The 19,503-nt window shown below is 43.4% G+C and overlaps 1 protein-coding gene across 1 annotated transcript in view; it reads right to left on the reverse strand.

The window, feature by feature from the left end:
- The window catches only part of PRKDC (protein kinase, DNA-activated, catalytic subunit), a 2,818,033-nt gene that overhangs the window by 1,425,527 nt on the left and 1,373,003 nt on the right, over window positions 1–19,503 (reverse strand). The window contains exons 50-51 of the mRNA XM_086965729.1: window positions 10,457–10,608; window positions 8,105–8,236 (exon numbers count right to left, since the gene is read on the reverse strand). Coding sequence (XP_086821855.1) covers window positions 8,105–8,236; window positions 10,457–10,608 — 284 coding nt within the window. The remainder of the gene's footprint in view (window positions 1–8,104; window positions 8,237–10,456; window positions 10,609–19,503) is intronic.

The following is a 19,503-nucleotide window of genomic DNA, read 5'->3' on the forward strand; positions in this document are numbered from 1 at the left end:
ACATGACAACAGAGGAGGCGCAAACATACATTAAGGATATCGAAATGCCGGCTCTATCGGAAGACGCGGCCCTATCTCTGGAGGCTGACTTTACAACAGATGAAATCCTCTCTACCATTCACTCTCTGCAGTCTGGAAAAGCTGTGGGACCTTATGGGATCCCCATTGAACTTTATAAACGCACATCTGACCTCACGGCACCACATCTCCTGACAATGTTTATAAACAGCTTGGAGGCAGGGGAATTGCCCCGTGACCAGCGAATGGCTACTATAATTGCAGTGCCAAAACCTGGCTAACCCCCAGATGAGTGTTCGTCATATCGTCCAATATCCTTGCTCAACGTAGAAACCAAGATTCTGGCTAAAATGATTGCCGTCTGACTAACCCCACATCTCGAGACTCTGATCCACCCGGATCAGTCCGGGTTTATGCCCAATAGGAACACCGCACTTAACCTGCGGAGGGTACACGCAGTAATGGCGCGAATGCCATGTTTCCAGGAACCAGCAGTAATCCTTTCTTTGGATGCTTGAATGGCATTTGATATGGTGGAGTGGCCCTATTTGTTCGCGGTCCTCAGGCATCTAGGCTTTGGACCCAAATATTGTGCATGGGTGAAATTTCTATACTCACATCCTCTTGCACACGTAGTGGCCAACGGCCATATTTCTAGGGACTTCTCGCTGGGTCATGGTACGCGCCAGGGATGCCCGCTATCCCCTTTGCTCTTTGCGTTGGCATTGGAGCCACTGGCGGCCTGGATTCGCTGGGACCCCATGATTAGAGGGCTAAACTGTACTGCAACATGGGAAGACCGCATTTCTCTATATGTGGACGATATACTTTTATACTTGACTTCCCACTGGCGGTCTCTCATAGTGCTCTTGAATATTTGCGAAATTTTTGGACGGGCATCCGGCTATAACATCAATTGGTCCAAATCAGTTTTATTCGTTCTTAAGGTCCCGCCCCCGCAGCTCCCGGCAGATTGCCCCCTATGGGTTACGGAAGAGTCCTTTAAATATCTGGGTGTGTGGGTGACGCCCAACCCGAGTGCCTTACTCCTACGAAATTTGGAGCCCCCCTTGAGCGATTCCGGAGTGATATAAAACACTGGCATAATCTGCCCCTGACCCTTTTGGGCAAGGCGGCCCTTTATAAAATGATGATGCTATCCCCCAACTGTTGTACATATTGGAGAATACTCTGTTTCCTGTCCCTCTAAAGTATTTTAAAATGATAGATGCGTTAGTTTCGGGCCTGCTCTGGGGTAATAAGCCAGCGCGCATATCGCGTAGCAAATTAATTAGGGGCTGGTATGACGGGGTGTCGCCCTTCCAGATATCCAGCTATATTATTGGGCTGCCCACTTAAAAGTAATACATCAATGGTTGCACACACCCCAAACGAAACCAGCATTCCAGGCAGACAGGTATGAGTTTGGAGAAGCAGGAGTTTTTTCCGCACTCTATGATAAAAGGGGCCCCTCATCCCTCCTTGGCCCGACGGCACACACAGTGGGCCTTTGGTATGAAGCGCATGCCCGTCTTAAATGCAAGGACACTATTACTCAAATGACTCCACTTTGGTCCACACGACGATTGGGCAGACTTCGCAATAGCAAGGGTTTCAGAGCGTGGGACCGAATAGGTATCTCCACGGCGGCGGACCTATGGAAAGGAGGTGCTGTAATATCATTCGACCAGCTTCAAATCCAGTATGATTTAGCGCCCACCGAGAAATTCAGGTATTTGCAGATTAGTCGTGCCCTAGGGTCGGTCATCCCACCAGGTGCGGATGTACCTGAATCCACCCCGTTGGAAGACAGACTACTTACTGAACACATGCCCAAGAAAGCGACCTCCTTCACATATCGCAAACTAGTGAATAACTTACCGGACCCAACACTGAAACTAAAGAGCAGTTGGTCTACTGATTTGGGGGAGTTAGATGAGGCGGACTGGCAAACAGCACTATCCTCCCCAAGGGAAGTGGCCATACCCTCCAGACTCCGTCTGGTACAGCTGAAGATACTCCATCGATTATATTACACTAGGGTCACCTTGCACACTATAGGGAGGGCCACACACCGCCTTTGTCTGAGAGGTTGCGGGGAGGAGGAAACATTCTTTCACATCATATGGCAATGTCCCCAGGTGGCAGAATATTGGGCCAAGGTCGTGAGAACAATGTCGCAGGTGGTGAAGGAATCTGTAGTCCCCGCGCCAAGGCGCTGTCTACTGAACATCTGGGAGCCAAACGATCTTACCCACCCTGTCCAGGATTGGGTGATATTGGGTATAATGTACGCCAAACGTAATATAGCCAAATATTGGGGATCTGGAGAAGTACCCGCACTTGAAGACTGGTGCAGAGATCTTGATGCAGCAATGTTGGCAGAGAGAGTGGTGTACCTGCACCGGGGGTACCCTCGGAAAAGGGACAAAATTTGGGGTGCCTGGAATGAATATAGAGGGTATCTATGCGATCCACCAATGACAAATAGAGAGAGTGATTCAGATTAAGGGACGAGAAAGACTTGGGGACTCGAGAGTTGGACCAATGGAGGCGGATTTATGCCATATTTATCTATTGCAAAATGTACTGACATTGTTATATATTATGCTCTGGCATACCCAATGTATGTACTTTTTATCTGACTTATGCCCTGCTAATGTTAATTAGATCAATACAAATATTTTTTTAAAAAAATGTTGGGAGCATGTGGCAACCATCACAAGGTCAAAACTCTGGATGGCTAGACTGAGATAGCTCTGTACTGCCCACCCAGCAGTTGGTTCCAGTGCTCTCCCAGATAGAGCTGAAGGTAAAAGATCTGGAGACTGGCATGCATTAACAACGATATGCAGGATGCCAGTAGCCCCAGATGTCTCTAGAACTATCAAGCTGATGCAGTCTTGCAGCTTGTAAATTGATCCACTGTATGCCTCTCCCGCCCAGACAGGTGGCACAATGATTCCAGCTCAACTTCAGTACCTCCATGGATATGACATTACTGACCTGTACGAGATGCCGTCCAGTGGTGTGATGCCTGCTACCTTTTTGTGCACCCTTCAATCGAGATATTGAGCCTCCAATGATTTTTTATTGTACTGTTTAATATTCCTGTCAACTCCACACCTATAAGGATTTTGAAGTAGCCCCTTATATTGAGCGGCGACAGTTGACACCTTTTAATCTTCCTCCTGAAGTCTGTGATGTAATTCTGGCAGCCAGGCGTCCCTCCACCAAGACGGTGTTGGCCTGCTGGTAGAACAAGTTTGTGGCATGGTGCACAGCAAAGGCTTTGGATCCCCTTTCAGCCCCTCTTTCTGAAGTCCTTCTGTTCCTTCTCTCTTTGGCCCAGCAGGGCTCTGCTTTGGGCACTAGCAAAGGTTATCTTTCTGCCATCTCCGCCTTTCCTTGGCTTCCAGATCAGCCTTGTCTTTTTAAGTCCCCGGTTGTTAACAGTTTCCTGAAAGGCATTACTCATACGTTCCCACCTGTGCCCTTCATAATGCCTCAGTGGGACTTGAATCTTGTTTTGAGCTTTCCGATGTGCGCTCCTTTTGAGCCCCTTCATAAATGTCCCTTACGTCTTCTCACTCTAAAGACGGCCTTCCTGGTTGCTATCACCTCTGCCAGAAGAGTGAGTGAGCTCCAGGCCCTTTCTCTCAAACCTTCTTTCCTTGCTGTTCATCCGGACAAGGTAGTTTTGAGGACCCTTCCTTCTTTCTTGCCTAAGGTTGTCACGCCCTTTCACATTGGGCAGACCATCACATTGCCCACCTTCTTTCCGCCTCATTCAAGGGAAGAGGAGAGACTCCACCGTCTGGACCCAAAACGTGTGTTCACATTCTATCTGCAGCGTACACAGCAGTTCCAGGTGGATGATCAGCTTTTTCTTGGCTACATCGGCGCTAAAAAGGGTCGGGCTGTGCAAAAATGGACCATCTCCTGGTGTGTTGTTTTGTGCATCAAAGCATGTTACTACTTGGCCAAGAAGAAGCCTCCTGTGGGACTGCTCGCCCATTCCACCAGGGCTACTGCAGCCACTACTGTCTTGGGACGAGGAGTTCCCTTGCTGGACATTTGTCAAGCAGCTACGTTGGCTTCGGTGCACACGTTTACCAAACACTACTGCCTTGACAGTCTGGTCCGGAGGGACAGCTTTTTTGGCCGTTCCGTGCTCTGGGACTTTTTGGTGTAATCTCGTTTGCAGACCCTCCACCAGGGCTGGTATTACTGGGGTATCTATTCTAAGGTAAGGAATCTATCACTAACGTGTCTCTTTCAGATGCAGAAGTTACTAGTAGTTTAACAATATATCTGGTAGAGACATTAGTTAGTGATAGATTTCTTACCGCCCCTCCCATCCTCCCTGTTCTGCAAACTGATTACTAGGGTTAAGGTCATCCCCTTTTAGGGCCCTAGTTTTATGCACCAATGGTCAGTTTCTTGCATGGCTCTGCGTTTCGGCGAGGAAAGTCGTGTACAGAACTGACGTCAGCGTGCATTGGTGGCGCCTAATTAGTCTCCATGACGTCATCTCGGCGCATACAACGCCAGCGACGGACACGGAGCCACACAACGCCACCTGCTGATGCGCGGGGTACTGCTATGCAAAAGATTCCGGATCCAGTCTGACGCCTGGGGAATATTCTAAGGTAAGGAATCTATCACTAACGTGTCTCTTTCAGATATAGAAATATTCCCCTAATAAAGCTAAAGGCAAAAACTCAAACCTACTCTTTTCAATCAATAAATATTAGAGATACCCCATTCGTAAGTGTGCAGGGATGCAATTGTGATAATCTCAGGAAAACACAATTGTGGAGAAGTAAACATGTTTTAGTTAAAATTATAAGTTACCTTTAGTAACAATGTGCCTGATGAATACTTCTACCGGATCTCACGAAATAACAAAGCAGTACTTCCGGAGGTGAGCCTAAAGAGATAACTTACTCAAAATGTAACTATATGACCCAAAAGGACATCCATTCTGGAAAACTCAAAGTTGAAAACAATGTACAGTAAGGAGTAGAATCAGATTACTCGCTACAGTCTAACCCTCTAACCTACTTGCCCACTAAGAACACTTCAGGGCAATTCCAAAGAATGGATTCGACCAGACAAAGTAGGACTGAGTCCACAACAGCACTGATCATTCATATACATTCGTATTTCTTTTTCATTTTAAAAGGAAGCAGCTGGATTACAGTCCATTTCTTGATCATCCTACCCTTAATACGAACCAGCATATACAGAAAGGATTGACCAGCTAGGACATTGTCAAAACCAACAATGTGAAATGCTAAATCTGAAAAGAGTGATCGTATTCCCCAGCCCTTATATTCTTCTTCAGACAGATATAAAAAACAAAAGACTAAGGAGAAAGACAACAAAGGGTGTAAACCCCACATTAGAAGCTATAATATAATGGATAGAAAGAGGCAGCCCATACAATTCAAACTCAAAACGCTTTAAACACGAAGATCAAATACACAGACACAAAGGGAAACAGCCATAAAGTAAATGTGCATGAACCTATCAGAAACCCCAAATCAGGTCCCATAGAGGACTAAAAATTTAAACAGAAAACACAGAACAAGAATAAGCACCCCCGTCATCTCCCACCTTATTAACCAGTTTGCTTCAAAGGCAACACTAGCATATCGCAATTGGTAGCTTTCACATCTTCGCCCTAATAAAGCGCAACCCATTACTATTAAACGCAGTCATGACAGAGGCAGCGTACAGTCAAAATAACCGATACTGTAAGGGAAAATCAGATCTGCCCATGTCACCACTACTTACTATGATCATCAGACAATCCAGGATGAAGGTTTGTATGAGGAACCTAATCCTGTCATAAGGATATAGCTCCATCATCAACAGAAGTAGAAGCCCAAAATGAAAGAGCCACAGAACTGTGTGCCACCTCTTCTCCAGCCAAATTGTGTCAATAAAATTACTTGCACTTGTTTTAATGAGGCGCCTTCCTATCAGAAAGCGGAAGAATGGGGGAAGCTACAAAAAATAGAATTGAGGTTCCAAGTGAATTCTTCTAAAGATCTCACAATGCAACAGAAGGACAGCACATAACACCATGTTGTAGTGACAGACAAGACAACAGCCATAAGGGAGTCCCACTGAAGCAAGACTATAGGTTGAAAAGCAATTAACCTAGACTAGAATACAAGATTCGTCCAAGAGGCAGTAGGACCAAAGAATAACATTTTCATACAGTAGAGTAAAGAATAAAATGCAACCAATTTCTGCCAGTAATAACATGAAAGTACCCTCTTAACATAGAGAAATTCAACTTACCGGAACTTTCTCAGATCAAGAGCCTCAACTGATCAAGCAATACTTTAAAACCAGCAGGTGGGCAGGAACAGATATATGTACCCGAGAAACATAGGACGAATCCCCACAATAAGCAGAAGGCTCAATGGCCCTTTAAGAATTGAGAGTCATCCTATAGAAACATTTTCCCCATCAGGCACATGCTCTCCCATGAGGTTGCATTAAAACAGCCTCAGTGGGGAGGTTGGTGATGAGGAAGTAGAAAAAAGTTGCTTTCGATCCCAGTATGCCTCAAGGGCACAACAGCCCTGTTAGCCTCTGCAATACATAGACTGATATCTAGGCTGGTGTTATCTGTAAGGTCATAGTGAAAGCCTTTAGATCTTCCATGCTGCAACTGGGACAATCTAGCATAAGAATCAAACCTCCAAGATCAGACAGTGGTGGAACTTCACATAGTCCCATCAAGGAAGCCTTTCTGCCAAACGTGAGAACTGTATCCATCATATGTGTTTAGATACACATGGAGAGATCAGTGGAGCACAATCAAGGATCAAAAAAGGACCCTTTAGGCCTGGATACCAAATCTAGTGAAAAGGCAGCACCTAATAAGTTGTGGGCAACCCCAAATCCGCCCCAAACTACATCTGCAAACTGTCTACTCACATAGCCCATACGAAGGGGAACGAACATGTATACCATTTTCTAAAGAGCATAGGAGTAGTGCGCCAACAGGCATGTGGCTTTGTATGAACAAAGAACCAATCTCCTTGATGAGACTAAGTTCTTGCCTATCACCTCGATCAACTGAGAATCTCTGCCTCTAGAGGGGATGCAAAAGAGTTATTAGTTTGGGAAACATCAGGGGGCCCATAGTTCCAGATCATCAAGAGACAAAAGAAATAAGACCGATATGTTGGGGTTCCTGGGCCCAGATGATGACAACAAGCAAATTGGCAGTTGATGCCCTATGCAGAGGCCGGCTTATCCAAGGCAAACCTAACAGTGTTCAAGCTGGAACATCTCTGTAAATATGTTTGTATTAACCCCTGCAACCAGCAAAGGCAATTCAAGAAATTCAGCCACCTTGCATATGACCACATTAAAAGACAGTTTTCACCAAAGGCAAGTTTTTAAAATTGAAATTTCAGCGAGGAGCAATGACTGAAGTATGTCAACAGGTGCAGAAAAAAAAGACATCAGAGCACTGGGGGGAGCCATGCACAGCTTCATGACATCACATCCTTGAAGGCACAAAGTCAAGTTGGGGCTGTGGCACTATCCACCGACATAGGAGAACTGTTTCAGCTTTTCCAGTTCCACTTTGGCACCTGAAGGATGATTCATGAGGTGAAGAATCTGCAGGGAAAAGTATCTATTGGAAATGCACAAAACACTACAGAAAACCATAATCAGTAATAAGAGAGTTTACACAAGGGCAAAGGGAGTTCGATAAAAGGTATATGCCCAATAAAAGAATTTAATGCATCATAATTACTTCAGCGTCATATTTTCAACAAGTCTGTCACTGGGTCACTGTTTCGAAATTGTCCCAAAGACCCACGAGGGAAAGTTGAATAAAAGACTGCAGGTAAGCATGAGTAGATGGGATAGACAGTGTGGCTGAGATCTTCCAGAAAATATGTATCCATTGGTCCAAACAGATTGCAAGCTCATTTGCTTGAAATATAGCTAAACTCAGCAAATGTATTTTACAAGTAACTCCTATTGTTTACCATTCCCATATACAATTCTCTGTACATTTGTAAACCAAAAAATATATTTTCCTTACTTATCGTTATTAATGCCACACTTCGGATCATATGGCGGCAGGTTGTTGGCAAGGACTAATCCGAGAAGCTGAATTCCAACAGAATTGTCTTTTGCATTGGGATCACCACTGGAAAATCTTTCAAATATTAAGCTAGAAAAGGATAATAAATGTAATTACTGTGAAATTCTTGCAGCTCTTAACAATGCCAAAAATTAGAAATTCATATAAACACCGAAAAATATATTAATTGTTTAGTTATTTGTTTGTGGCATTTATGTAGAACAAATAGTAGTCAATCTTCATTAAAGCTTATCAAATTAAACACAATGACTTTCCACTTCAACACTGCATTCTAACATGATAGCTTCCATTTGAAAGAGCAAAAGATTATGACATGCCCATATTTCCACACTTTCCCTTGACCACACACCTGGGAAGAACCACTGATTTACTCCTTTAAAGAGGAGAACACAGAACATCCACTAACTAGAATAGGGATGGGCACAAATCCTACCATGCTCACTGAAAAGGTGACAAACAAGACACACACAGGGAAGGAAATATAGCTATAATTGTGGAAATATACCTTCAGTATTGGTCTATTTCATTCTTCACAACAATACATGATGGACGGAATGCTTTCAAAAGTATCGGCTACTGGCAATTATTGGAGACACATTATATTATTTTAACCCAATGCTCCATTCCAGATGGGATGTGACAATATGGAAATGAGCCTTGATGTTGATTGCTCAATTAAAACAAACCCCACATTGAAAGGCCAAGACCCTTTTGAACAGGAATACATGCAACACTGACTGGGTTCAGCCTTGTTCAAACTCATCTGTAAACTGCAGCTGGAATCTGATGGCACTGTGAGTATACAACACATATCTAGGCATACCCGATGCACAGCTTTGGTTGTTATAATTTGACACCCTAAGTACCAACATTGAGCACTTTCTAAACTAGGGACTGGGCAAACTGAAATATTAATAAACCTCTACAGAAAGGAGTTTAACCAGGACAAGAACATTCCTCAACTCCCGGAACAAACAGCCTTCACTGAAGGTCACCTGGGCCCAGGACAACTTTCATAAAGTCTGATGGAAAACAGTACCCTATGAGAGCTCTGCACTCAGTCTACAGGCAGAAGGGTGAGGATTCCAGCACTTCAGGTGATGTAGTGTAGGTGAAGCCTATCTTGTGGGTTTTGTAAATCAGTCGTTGCATTTTCACCCAAATATACTACACATTCCATCTTCAAAGCATCCATAACCACTGTCAACAGCAGGGTAGGAAGACAAAAGAGTTCTTTGAAGGGATCACCACTCCTGTAGACAAATTAACATCTTCAACAACTAAATCTTGTATGTTACCGTACCATTATATTGATGCCAGCTTTCCTGCCACTGCGATGGGTTTCATTTGAAGCTGAGCAAGAGGGAATAAAACAATGAACATGGCCATCAGACCCAACATTTGACTGATAGACCTGGTCTGGAGGACCTGGTTGCTGGAAAAGTGGGACATCAAATGCTGAATGTCAGCTATGCTATCTGGCAGAGAAAAAGGGGCTGTAGAGTAGTGTCTAGGATCCATCCATTGAATTTCATTCTCTAGGAAGGAATCAGAGAGAACTTTTCTACATTGACAGACAAACCTAAACTGTGTAAAAGTTTATTGCATTCAGAAGATGCAGCATAATCTGGCTGGAAGAAGACTTGATCAACCCATCATTCAGTTCTGGGTAGGCATGAAACCCTTCTCTGGAGAGATAAGCTATGACCACTGTCATTACTGTGCAGACGCTGTTGGTGCAGTCGAAATATCAAAAGGGAGGATCACAAACGTGAGTGTTCACCCCTGCAGTTAATTGCAGAAAGTGTCAGACATTTTCAAATTAGAACCCGAAAAAACTAATTTGGGGTACATAAGAAGATCACCCAGTCTCAAACTAGAAGAGCACAAAGGATCTGCTGAACAGGACAAATTCGAATTTTGTTTTCCCAATATTCATTAAGAGAACAGAAGTGGAGGATAGGCATGTACCGCCTACTTTCTTAGGTTTCATAAATGTCACCTGTAAATCTTTCCCATCTTCCTTTGAACGCAAAGTACTCCCTTCACTGCGTCCCTCTTAAGAAGCTTTAAAAGTACTACCATGAAGATGTATGAAGGGGGTGGAGAAGCAGCAGCAGAGAGCATGGGAGAGAACCTCAATTATGTTTTTTAAGGGCCCACTGGTCTAAATTAATCGTCTTCTATTTGCGAAAGAAATGCCTCACACGTCTGCCTACTGCGGTGACATGGCACTTCCTGCCAAAACACTCAGAAAATTGTATAAGATGCGGGTGTAACCCTGATTACCTGTAAGGTATAGAAAGACAATCTTTCCAGCACTCCAAAACTGTCTTTATTATCTCCAGGTTATGTCTGAAGACAGCTCTTTTATCATGGAAAGCATTCTTCATCAGGAAGTCTAGCAATCTGTTGGCTAGGATCTCATCTTTAGCAACACCCTATCAAGAGAAAAAACATATATTACTATGCTCATTCATGTTTCCAACTTACATTATTGAATAACACATTTTGAAACAAAGAAAATCTAGTCTGTATTTGAAGGCCAAGGTGAATACATTGAGAGCAATTCCTTCTTGGGGGTATCATATTTTCAGGTAGCACTATGACAAGACAGAGGTAACACAGTATAGTTTAATTCTGACTCTTCATATCGCACTTTATCAATCTCTTCTTCTGCCCACGTACTGTGCGACCCAAATTCAAGAAGGATTTTACTCCAGATGATGACTGATAGACTGGACATCTGTTGACCTTATAAAGTATACCTCACTAACACAGTAAGGAGGTTCACATTATTAACTTCAGAGCTGGAAGTATACTGGCATTAAATAGTCTATTTATGTGAGGTGTTTTCATCATATCAACTTCAATTCAGTCGCATTTCTGTGTCTTGTTTTAAAAGTCTTCAAAAAAGTTTTCAGCATATCATTTCGGCAGCATTAACAATAACAACCAACACTGTAAAGCCACAATGTGTTTCACACAGTAGTCTACCCTTCCTCTCAGGGTTTTAAGGACATGTTGAAACTGGACCACAATGTTTTGCATCTATTCCTGTAGATTTTTAAAAATGTTAATCCAGTATCAGTAACAAATAAGATAATTGATAAATTCATAATTACGATGAATGACTACATGATGGTCCAAATTTTAACAGCTCTAATCAGAACCACAACTAAATATTTAAATGCACCGGATTTAATCCTCTCTTTAGTTATGCACATAAACACCCCTTTAGTTATACACAAACACATGTTCAAATGAAAACTTTATCCAAAACTATAATTCCATCTCTTCATTACAGTTGTAAATTGGAAGTCAGGATTCAAAGCACAATTTATCTGTTTGCGCTTATTGCACATACTAATTCCAAAAGCATGCCACATACAAGCAGTCATTTTTAATGTTTGTGAAGAACAAGTTACATACCTTCAGCAACGCTCTTCAAATATAAAATATGTCTAACTGTTGGCTTCTCACCTTTTGACTATTCCTCAGGTTTCATGCTGGATCCAGGAACTCTTCAGCAATACTTCTGCGAGCCAACAGGTGGGCCCATGCAGCTCTGGACTCATGCCATTCAGTTTGGGAAATGACGTCCAGAACCCACATAGGTGCCATTCCCACATGGTGAGTCCAGTACGTTAGTTTATGTGCTACCAGATGCAAATCTGGAGCTACCTCTTGTCTCTCTGAGACCCCTTATCTCTCAAATGTTACATGTGCAAGGGAAATGTAACTTTCCAAAACAACAGGTTTTAAGTCCTGTAAGGACTGCCACAAGCAAATGCCTATGAAAGAATCTAATCATGTTTGCCTGTGGTGCCTGGGGTTCAGTCAGGACTCGAAGGCCTGCAGTGACAGTGCGTAGATGAATTAGGATGATGACAATGCCATCTTGGCAGCCAGGTATCGCTAGACAAAACATGTACACGTCTGTCGTTGGTACAAATGTGACTTGGTGTGGCACACAGCAGATTGACCTCCTCTAGCTAAAGCTATATGATGTGCTTTGTTTTGTCTCTCACCAGGCAAGGGTTTGCTCTGGGCACAGTTAAAGGGCATATTTCTGTCTTATTTGGAATGCAGGCTCAGACTTCATTATTTAACTCACCAGCTGTGTTGTGTTTTTTGAAAGGCCTAAAACATCTGCTTCCTCCATCTCCCTTTGTCATTCCTCAGTGGGGCCTTAAAATGGTCCTCACTTATTTGTTGTGTACTCCCTTTGAGCAGCTTCATAGCTGTCGTTCGCGGCTTCTCACTCTGCAGACTGTGTACCTCATCGCCTTAACATCGACACATCGACGTGGTGTGTAAGTGAGCTTCAAGTTCACCTCCTTCTTCCCAGTCGAATTGATGCCGTGGAGATGAGCATCTTTCTTGCAGAAAGCTGTGATGCTGTTCCACGTCATCAGAATATCACCTTACCTGCGTTCTTTGCTCTATCGCACCCCTGTAAGGAAGAAGAGCAATTCCATCATTTGCACTTCATGCTTGCCCCCCAAAAGAGCACAGAGGTTTTACTTTGAGAGTACCAGAGAACACAGGATGGACGATCAACTCTTTGCAGGGTTTGTCTGAGCGAACAAAAGTCAGTCCTGGGTTCCGGTTTGAGTCCATTCACAGACCCACCTCCAAACAGATATCAGAAGAACAAGTTACTTATCTTTGATACCTCGCTTTCTGGTAGAGACTCTACCTATTGCAGATTCCTCTCCAACCCTCCCGTCCCCCCACCTCTGTGACTTGGACTCTATCTATTAATAAGATTCCAAGTTTGGAAATTGGTACACTAGTGACAGCCACTTGTTGTTGGAGCTCTGTGTCTGAGGGCGTGGACAGCCTCAAAACCAAAGTAATTGAGCTGGAGCTAAGCCTATATAGGTTCTGAACGGAGCTGCATGGCACCACCTACCAGCGGCACTGCTGAAAAGTTTCTGGATCCAGTCTTACACCTGAGGAATAATCAAAAGGTGTGGAATCTGCAGTTAGAAGTCTCTTTTAAAAGCAAGCAATACTTTCAAGTAAACTAAAACAATATATAAAACAACATATTTCAACTAAAAGGAAGACAAACAATCAATCAATGAACTTTATTTTGCATTAGAAAAATGCATAAAAAGTACATAACATTATAATTCCGATAAATATCCATCACAACCGATCAGTCTCTGTACAATATCGAAATAAAATACAATATCCATTATTAGCAACGATAAAAGTTATTAAAAGGTAATAGTTCATAGATAAAACACCTAATTAGATAGTAAAAAAAGCATACAGTGCAGAGTAGGGGCACAATTTGACTTGAACTTCGGGTGGGGGTAACGCCTAACACTAAGGGGCTAACCCTTCTTGGAATGAGGGGCGCTATCCACAGAGCAAGTATGAAAGAATATCAAAGTTTGCATTTTAAAAGACAGGCCCAAGACACATAAATCATGTTTCTGATGTTTTATAGGCTACTGACAGTAATCTTTGGACAGGAGATTGAGCACAATCAAGAATAAAATGCAACTTCTGCAGATTAAAAAACAAACATTTTGGAACTGTTTTTCACAATTTGTTTTCCAACGAGACAACCCTTTTTTAGGTCTCGCCTATTAATCCCGCAAGGGATAATAGGACGAGAGTATAGAGGCCAAACCAAGGTCTAAAACCATCGCGGATTTCCTACGGTTCGTGTGGTGCACTCGTGTGGAAAGCGTGTCCACATCAAAGCCATCAGCCTCCCTCCCACAGGTATCTGAAGCTTCCCCCAGCGGCCTCAGGCATTCACCCCAGCGCGCGCTCGGCCTCACTTCTCTTTCCCCCTAATTACATCCCTGCTGTTTCACTCACTTTCATGGCCGTGAGGCCGTGCTTCAAAGGGATCCGCTCCCCGCTCGCCCGCCACCCTAGTTTTTTTTAATGAATTGCTTATAAATGCTGTGTGTAGTTCCCTCATGCTTGGTATTCTAAGGTCAAACAGACGAGAGAGCAATGCGTCCAGCTTGCAAATAAATGCTCCTAGATGCCTTATTTTGCCCGCAGGCGCTACATTGTACACACTTCTAATTGCAAAGCACATCGAGCTTGGTAGATGCTGGTCGTGTCTGTTTGCATTTCACTGTGTTGCTTGTTATTTTATTTTTTCCACCTCATGTTCTCCCGGAAATATTATAGCACTCTCACAGACTGCTTAGAGCGGCCGTTTGAAACTTGTGTTTATTTATTTCAAACAGCGCATTAACTTTGCATTGTCACACGAAGTCCAGCCATTATGTTTAGTATTACAGCGTGCATAATTCCAATATGGTGCTGACTGATACACTGTACGAACAGGCAGTAAATTCTGTTGTTTTCTTTTGAGGTCTATTAGGGCACTTTATTTACGCTTCTCTTCAAAAACTGACACACACACTTCTAATACGGACACCTCCGAGTTTGAGCCGGAACACGATTGCGTATAACACATCCGCCGTACTTCTCACATACTAGGTAAGCGTTACATATACCCGCTTATTATGAGTTTCAATATCTCTTACAAACTCTTGTTTAATGAGATTTTCGCATTCCTTTCAGACCTCGAGAGTTGGTTTCTGATTCACGTTATTCACTGCATGCTTCTTTATCCGTTCCTGCACTACTCTTTCACATTTCCCTATTGATTTATTTAACATGCAGCGGTAAACTGGGTTCGGATGCAGAATTGCACGTTTCTATCATCACGTGTTTTTAAATTTTGCTGAGACCGTATTTAGAATCTTATGACACGTGGGAAAGTCTTCGGTTACCTTGGTTTTCATATCATTATTCACGAGCACCACGTTTTAACGAATACGTTCACTCGTATCACTGAGGCACTTTTTTATGTATTCGTCACATCAATACTCACACGACATGACATCGTGAAACTCTATACTTCAGCTGGTACAGGACTGAAGGGTCCAAACGCTTGAATATTATTTGTTTGTTTTCAGGAAATGCTGACCCCTGATGAAGGGTCCAAGAATGATGATCAACGTGACATGTCATATGTTTAGTGACACCATGAATCAATAATACATGATACATACGCATCTATGAGAATATATCATAATGATGTTTGGAATATGAAATAAAAATAACATTAATTCAATAAGAAGAAAAAACGGATAACTGTGGACCTTATTTGATGTTAAAATTGAGAAAGGTTTCTATAACCTAAACCGGAGAGCAAAAAGGGTACACTAAGGATCTTTTAACTTAGTGCAACATTTGGATTTTCGATTGAACTCCCCTAGGCTAGAGGAAGACACCCAACGTTCACCCAAGGCGTTTACTGAACTTAAAGCCCGTGCACGCGCTTGCTGCCATTTGCTTCCCCGAGCCGCCTGCATCATCGCATCAAACCCGCCCCAGCAATGCCGAGAGCTTCACACTTCAAAGGAATGCTCTCCCCCGCGCCCTCTGCCCAATGCCTCTCTCCCATTTGCTCCCCGTCTCTCCGTGCTTACTGCAATGTGTCCCCCCCCATAGCGCTGTTTTTGACGCTTCCGACTTCAAAGGCTGGGCAATTGTAAAGAGCTCCATTGATTAATTATTCCTTGTTTTACCTCTTGTCATTCCTACCAAACACCCGCACAAACGCACTAAAGACATGCAAGCCTTACTTCTTTCAGAAATGGTTACTAATTGGAGTTTTACATCGTACATCAAGGTAGCCCAGATTATTCAGAGGCCCTCTTTTTTTTATTTTACAAAACACCTTTAGTTTCTGACAAAAGTGCACTTGTTTGTTGCAAACAAAGTGCGCATACACGGATTACTTTCTTATTTTACAACTCTGTAAAAACTCCTCTACATTTGTGTGCAAACAATCAGCAATATTAAATCAGTATGTCAACAGAATTCTTGTGGAGAAGCTGTCACACATGAGCATTTCTCATGGATGACAAATCATGCTTGGCTGCTCCCACTGAAAACAAAGGCGCTGTAGAAGTCGGGGAGGCACAGTACGCTGCTTTTAGCCAATGGGGATTCATTTCCATTTACAACACCAATTGCGTCACAGACATCTCTGGGCTGGTGAAACTGGAGAGAACGGAAACCTAAACGAACATTTGGCAAGAAAAATCAAGCAACACTTAAAACTTGATATTTTTCTTGCAAAACATCCACTTTCTTCTTCCACGATGCTTGTGTTTTCTGATACTTATTGTGTGTCTGTGTTTACCTGGGTACATGCTCCCCAGTGGAAGACGCTGTACGGATTTCACGTTTGTGGGGTGGGCATAGTTACACTTTGCAAAAGAGACTCTTTAGTTTTGCCATTTACATGTTGTGGTCTGTGACTATTCCAGTAGGAGTGTTTGTAGCCGGGTGCCCTTCATGTAATTACACTGCCAGCAGGCTCCTTTCTTCCCGTCATATAGACATGGACTTTGTACTCAGGCCCCTGAGTCAATGCACGCCAACTCTCTTATTTCGAGGGAGCCTTCCATTTTTATTAACTCACAAAGGTTTTACTTCCAACAGTATTTTACATTCTACGTTCTCTCACTTAAAAATATCAATGCTTCTAATTAAAGTTAACCGGTAAAGGGTATTCCTCCAAATGTTTCTTTTTTTTAAAAAATCTCCCTCGTTTGTGATTCAAAACGGTGAACACTAGGCAGTCCACCAGAAACTGCAGTACAGTATCTTTTCAGAGATCCTACTAGTGTACCCAAATACAAGTTCGGGTTAAAGACACATAGGTACGGAGATTCCTTTTTAAGGAGAGACGTTCCATTTTAATACTTTAGTAGGTACATATTGAGTCGTTTAAACACATTTTGAAAAAAAAACAGTTTTAGTGGGATGACTTGCAGTAGAAAATGTTTACTCACATACCACTGAGGGCCACACAATTAAACACCACATAATTACCCTGCACTCAATGCAACATACACTCAAAATACCACTCATTGCCACATGTTTACACGCCACATAATTACACTGTACTCAATACAACATACACTCCAGATACCACTCAGTGTCACATAATTACACACCACATAATTACACTGCACTCAATGCAACATACACTCCAAATTCCACTCAGTGCCACATAATTACATGCCACATAATTACACTCTACTGAATGCAACACACACTCCACACAAAACCACTCAGTGCCACATAATTATATGCCACATAATTACACTGCACTCAATACAACATACACTCCAGATACCACTCAGTGTCACATAATTACACACCACATAATTACACTGCACTCTATGCAACATACACTCCAAATACCACTCAGTGCCACATAATTACTCCATCTATCTATCGCCCTCACTATCAATCTATCTATCTATCGCCCTCACTATCAATCTATCTATCTATCGCCCTCACTATCAATCTATCTATCTATCGCCCTCACTATCAATCTATCTATCTCTCGGCCCTCACTATCAATCTATCTATCTCTCGGCCCTCACTATCAATCTATCTATCTCTCTCTCGGCCCTCACTATCAATCTATCTATCTCTCTCTCGCCCCTCACTATCAATCTATCTATCTCTCTCTCGCCCTCACTATCTCTCTCTCGCCCTCACTATCTATCTCTCGCCCTCACTATCTATCTCTCGCCCTCACTATCTATCTCTCGCCCTCACTATCTATCTCTCGCCCTCACTATCTATCTCTCGCCCTCACTATCTATCTCTCGCCCCTCACTCTATCTCTCGCCCCTCACTCTATCTCTCGCCCCTCACTCTATCTCTCGCCCTCCCTCTATCTATCGCCCTCCCTCTATCTATCGCCCTCTCTCTATCTATCGCCCTCCCTCTATCTATCGCCCTCCGTCTATCTATCGCCCTCACTCTATCTATCGCCCTCACTCTATCTATCGCCCTCACTCTATCTATCGCCCTCACTCTATCTATCGCCCTCACTCTATCTATCGCCCTCACTCTATCTATCGCCCTCACTCTATCTATCGCCCTCACTCTATCTATCGCCCTCACTCTATCTATCACCCTCACTCTATCTATCTATCGCCCTCACTCTATCTATCGCCCTCACTCTATCTATCGCCCTCACTCTATCTATCGCCCTCACTCTATCTATCGCCCTCACTCTATCTATCGCCCTCACTCTATCTATCGCCCTCACTCTATCTATCGCCCTCACTCTATCTATCGCCCTCACTCTATCTATCGCCCTCACTCTATCTATCGCCCTCACTCTATCTATCGCCCTCACTCTATCTATCGCCCTCACTCTATCTATCGCCCTCACTCTATCGCCCTCACTCTATCGCCCTCACTCTATCGCCCTCACTCTATCGCCCTCACTCTATCTATCGCCCTCACTCTATCTATCGCCCTCACTCTATCTATCGCCCTCACTCTATCTATCGCCCTCACTCTATCTATCGCCCTCACTCTATCTATCGCCCTCACTCTATCTATCGCCCTCACTCTATCTATCGCCCTCACTCTATCTATCGCCCTCACTCTATCTATCGCCCTCACTCTATCTATCGCCCTCACTCTATCTATCGCCCTCACTCTATTAGCGCACTCACTCTATCTAGCACACTCACTCTATCTAGCGCACTCACTCTATCTATCTAGCGCACTCACTCTTTCTATCTATCACATCACCACAGCATCAATCAGCACCACCACAGCATCACTCAGGTGCACCACAACATCACTATGCCCTACCACAGCATTACTGAACGACACAGCATTACGTGTCGCCACCACAACATCACTTAGTGCCACCACTGCATCAATCTGCGCAACCATTCAACAACAACTGGTTCAAATATGTATGTATGAATGTATGTGTATGTATGAAACTTATATAGCGCTGGACTTACCCTGGGGCATCTCCGCGCTTGCTTAGGGAACCCGTCCTGGTATTCCCCTTTGAGATAACCCTGGAAGGGTATCCACAAGGCGAAAGCCAGGCATCCCGCCGCGAAGGGCCGATGTGGAGATTAAGCAAGCTATTGCCCAGAGTCGCAGAGTGTGAACCCGTGAGTCGAGAAGGCACCGGAGCGAGAATTATCGAGTCCGTGGGATTATTGAGCCCAAGACCCGCCGAGGCGGGGAATTGAACCCTGGTCCAGTGCCGAAACTCAAGCTCCAGGTCTGCCAGCTCTAACCCCTGAGCCACACTTCTCCACCCTAAAATAACCAAATATGTTCTCTCAATGTTTCAAGCTTTATTACAAATGTCACAAAAAGATGTTAATATTTCACTTCTGTTCTTGGATTTTTGTCACAATAAAATACACTGAACATAATCTTCACAAAAGTTATTTACAAAACTTTAAGCTATTGCCATTATAAATGACAATAACTTT

Source organism: Lissotriton vulgaris, chromosome 4_1, assembly GCF_964263255.1.
Source record: "Lissotriton vulgaris chromosome 4_1, aLisVul1.2, whole genome shotgun sequence".
Taxonomy (NCBI): domain Eukaryota; kingdom Metazoa; phylum Chordata; class Amphibia; order Caudata; family Salamandridae; genus Lissotriton; species Lissotriton vulgaris.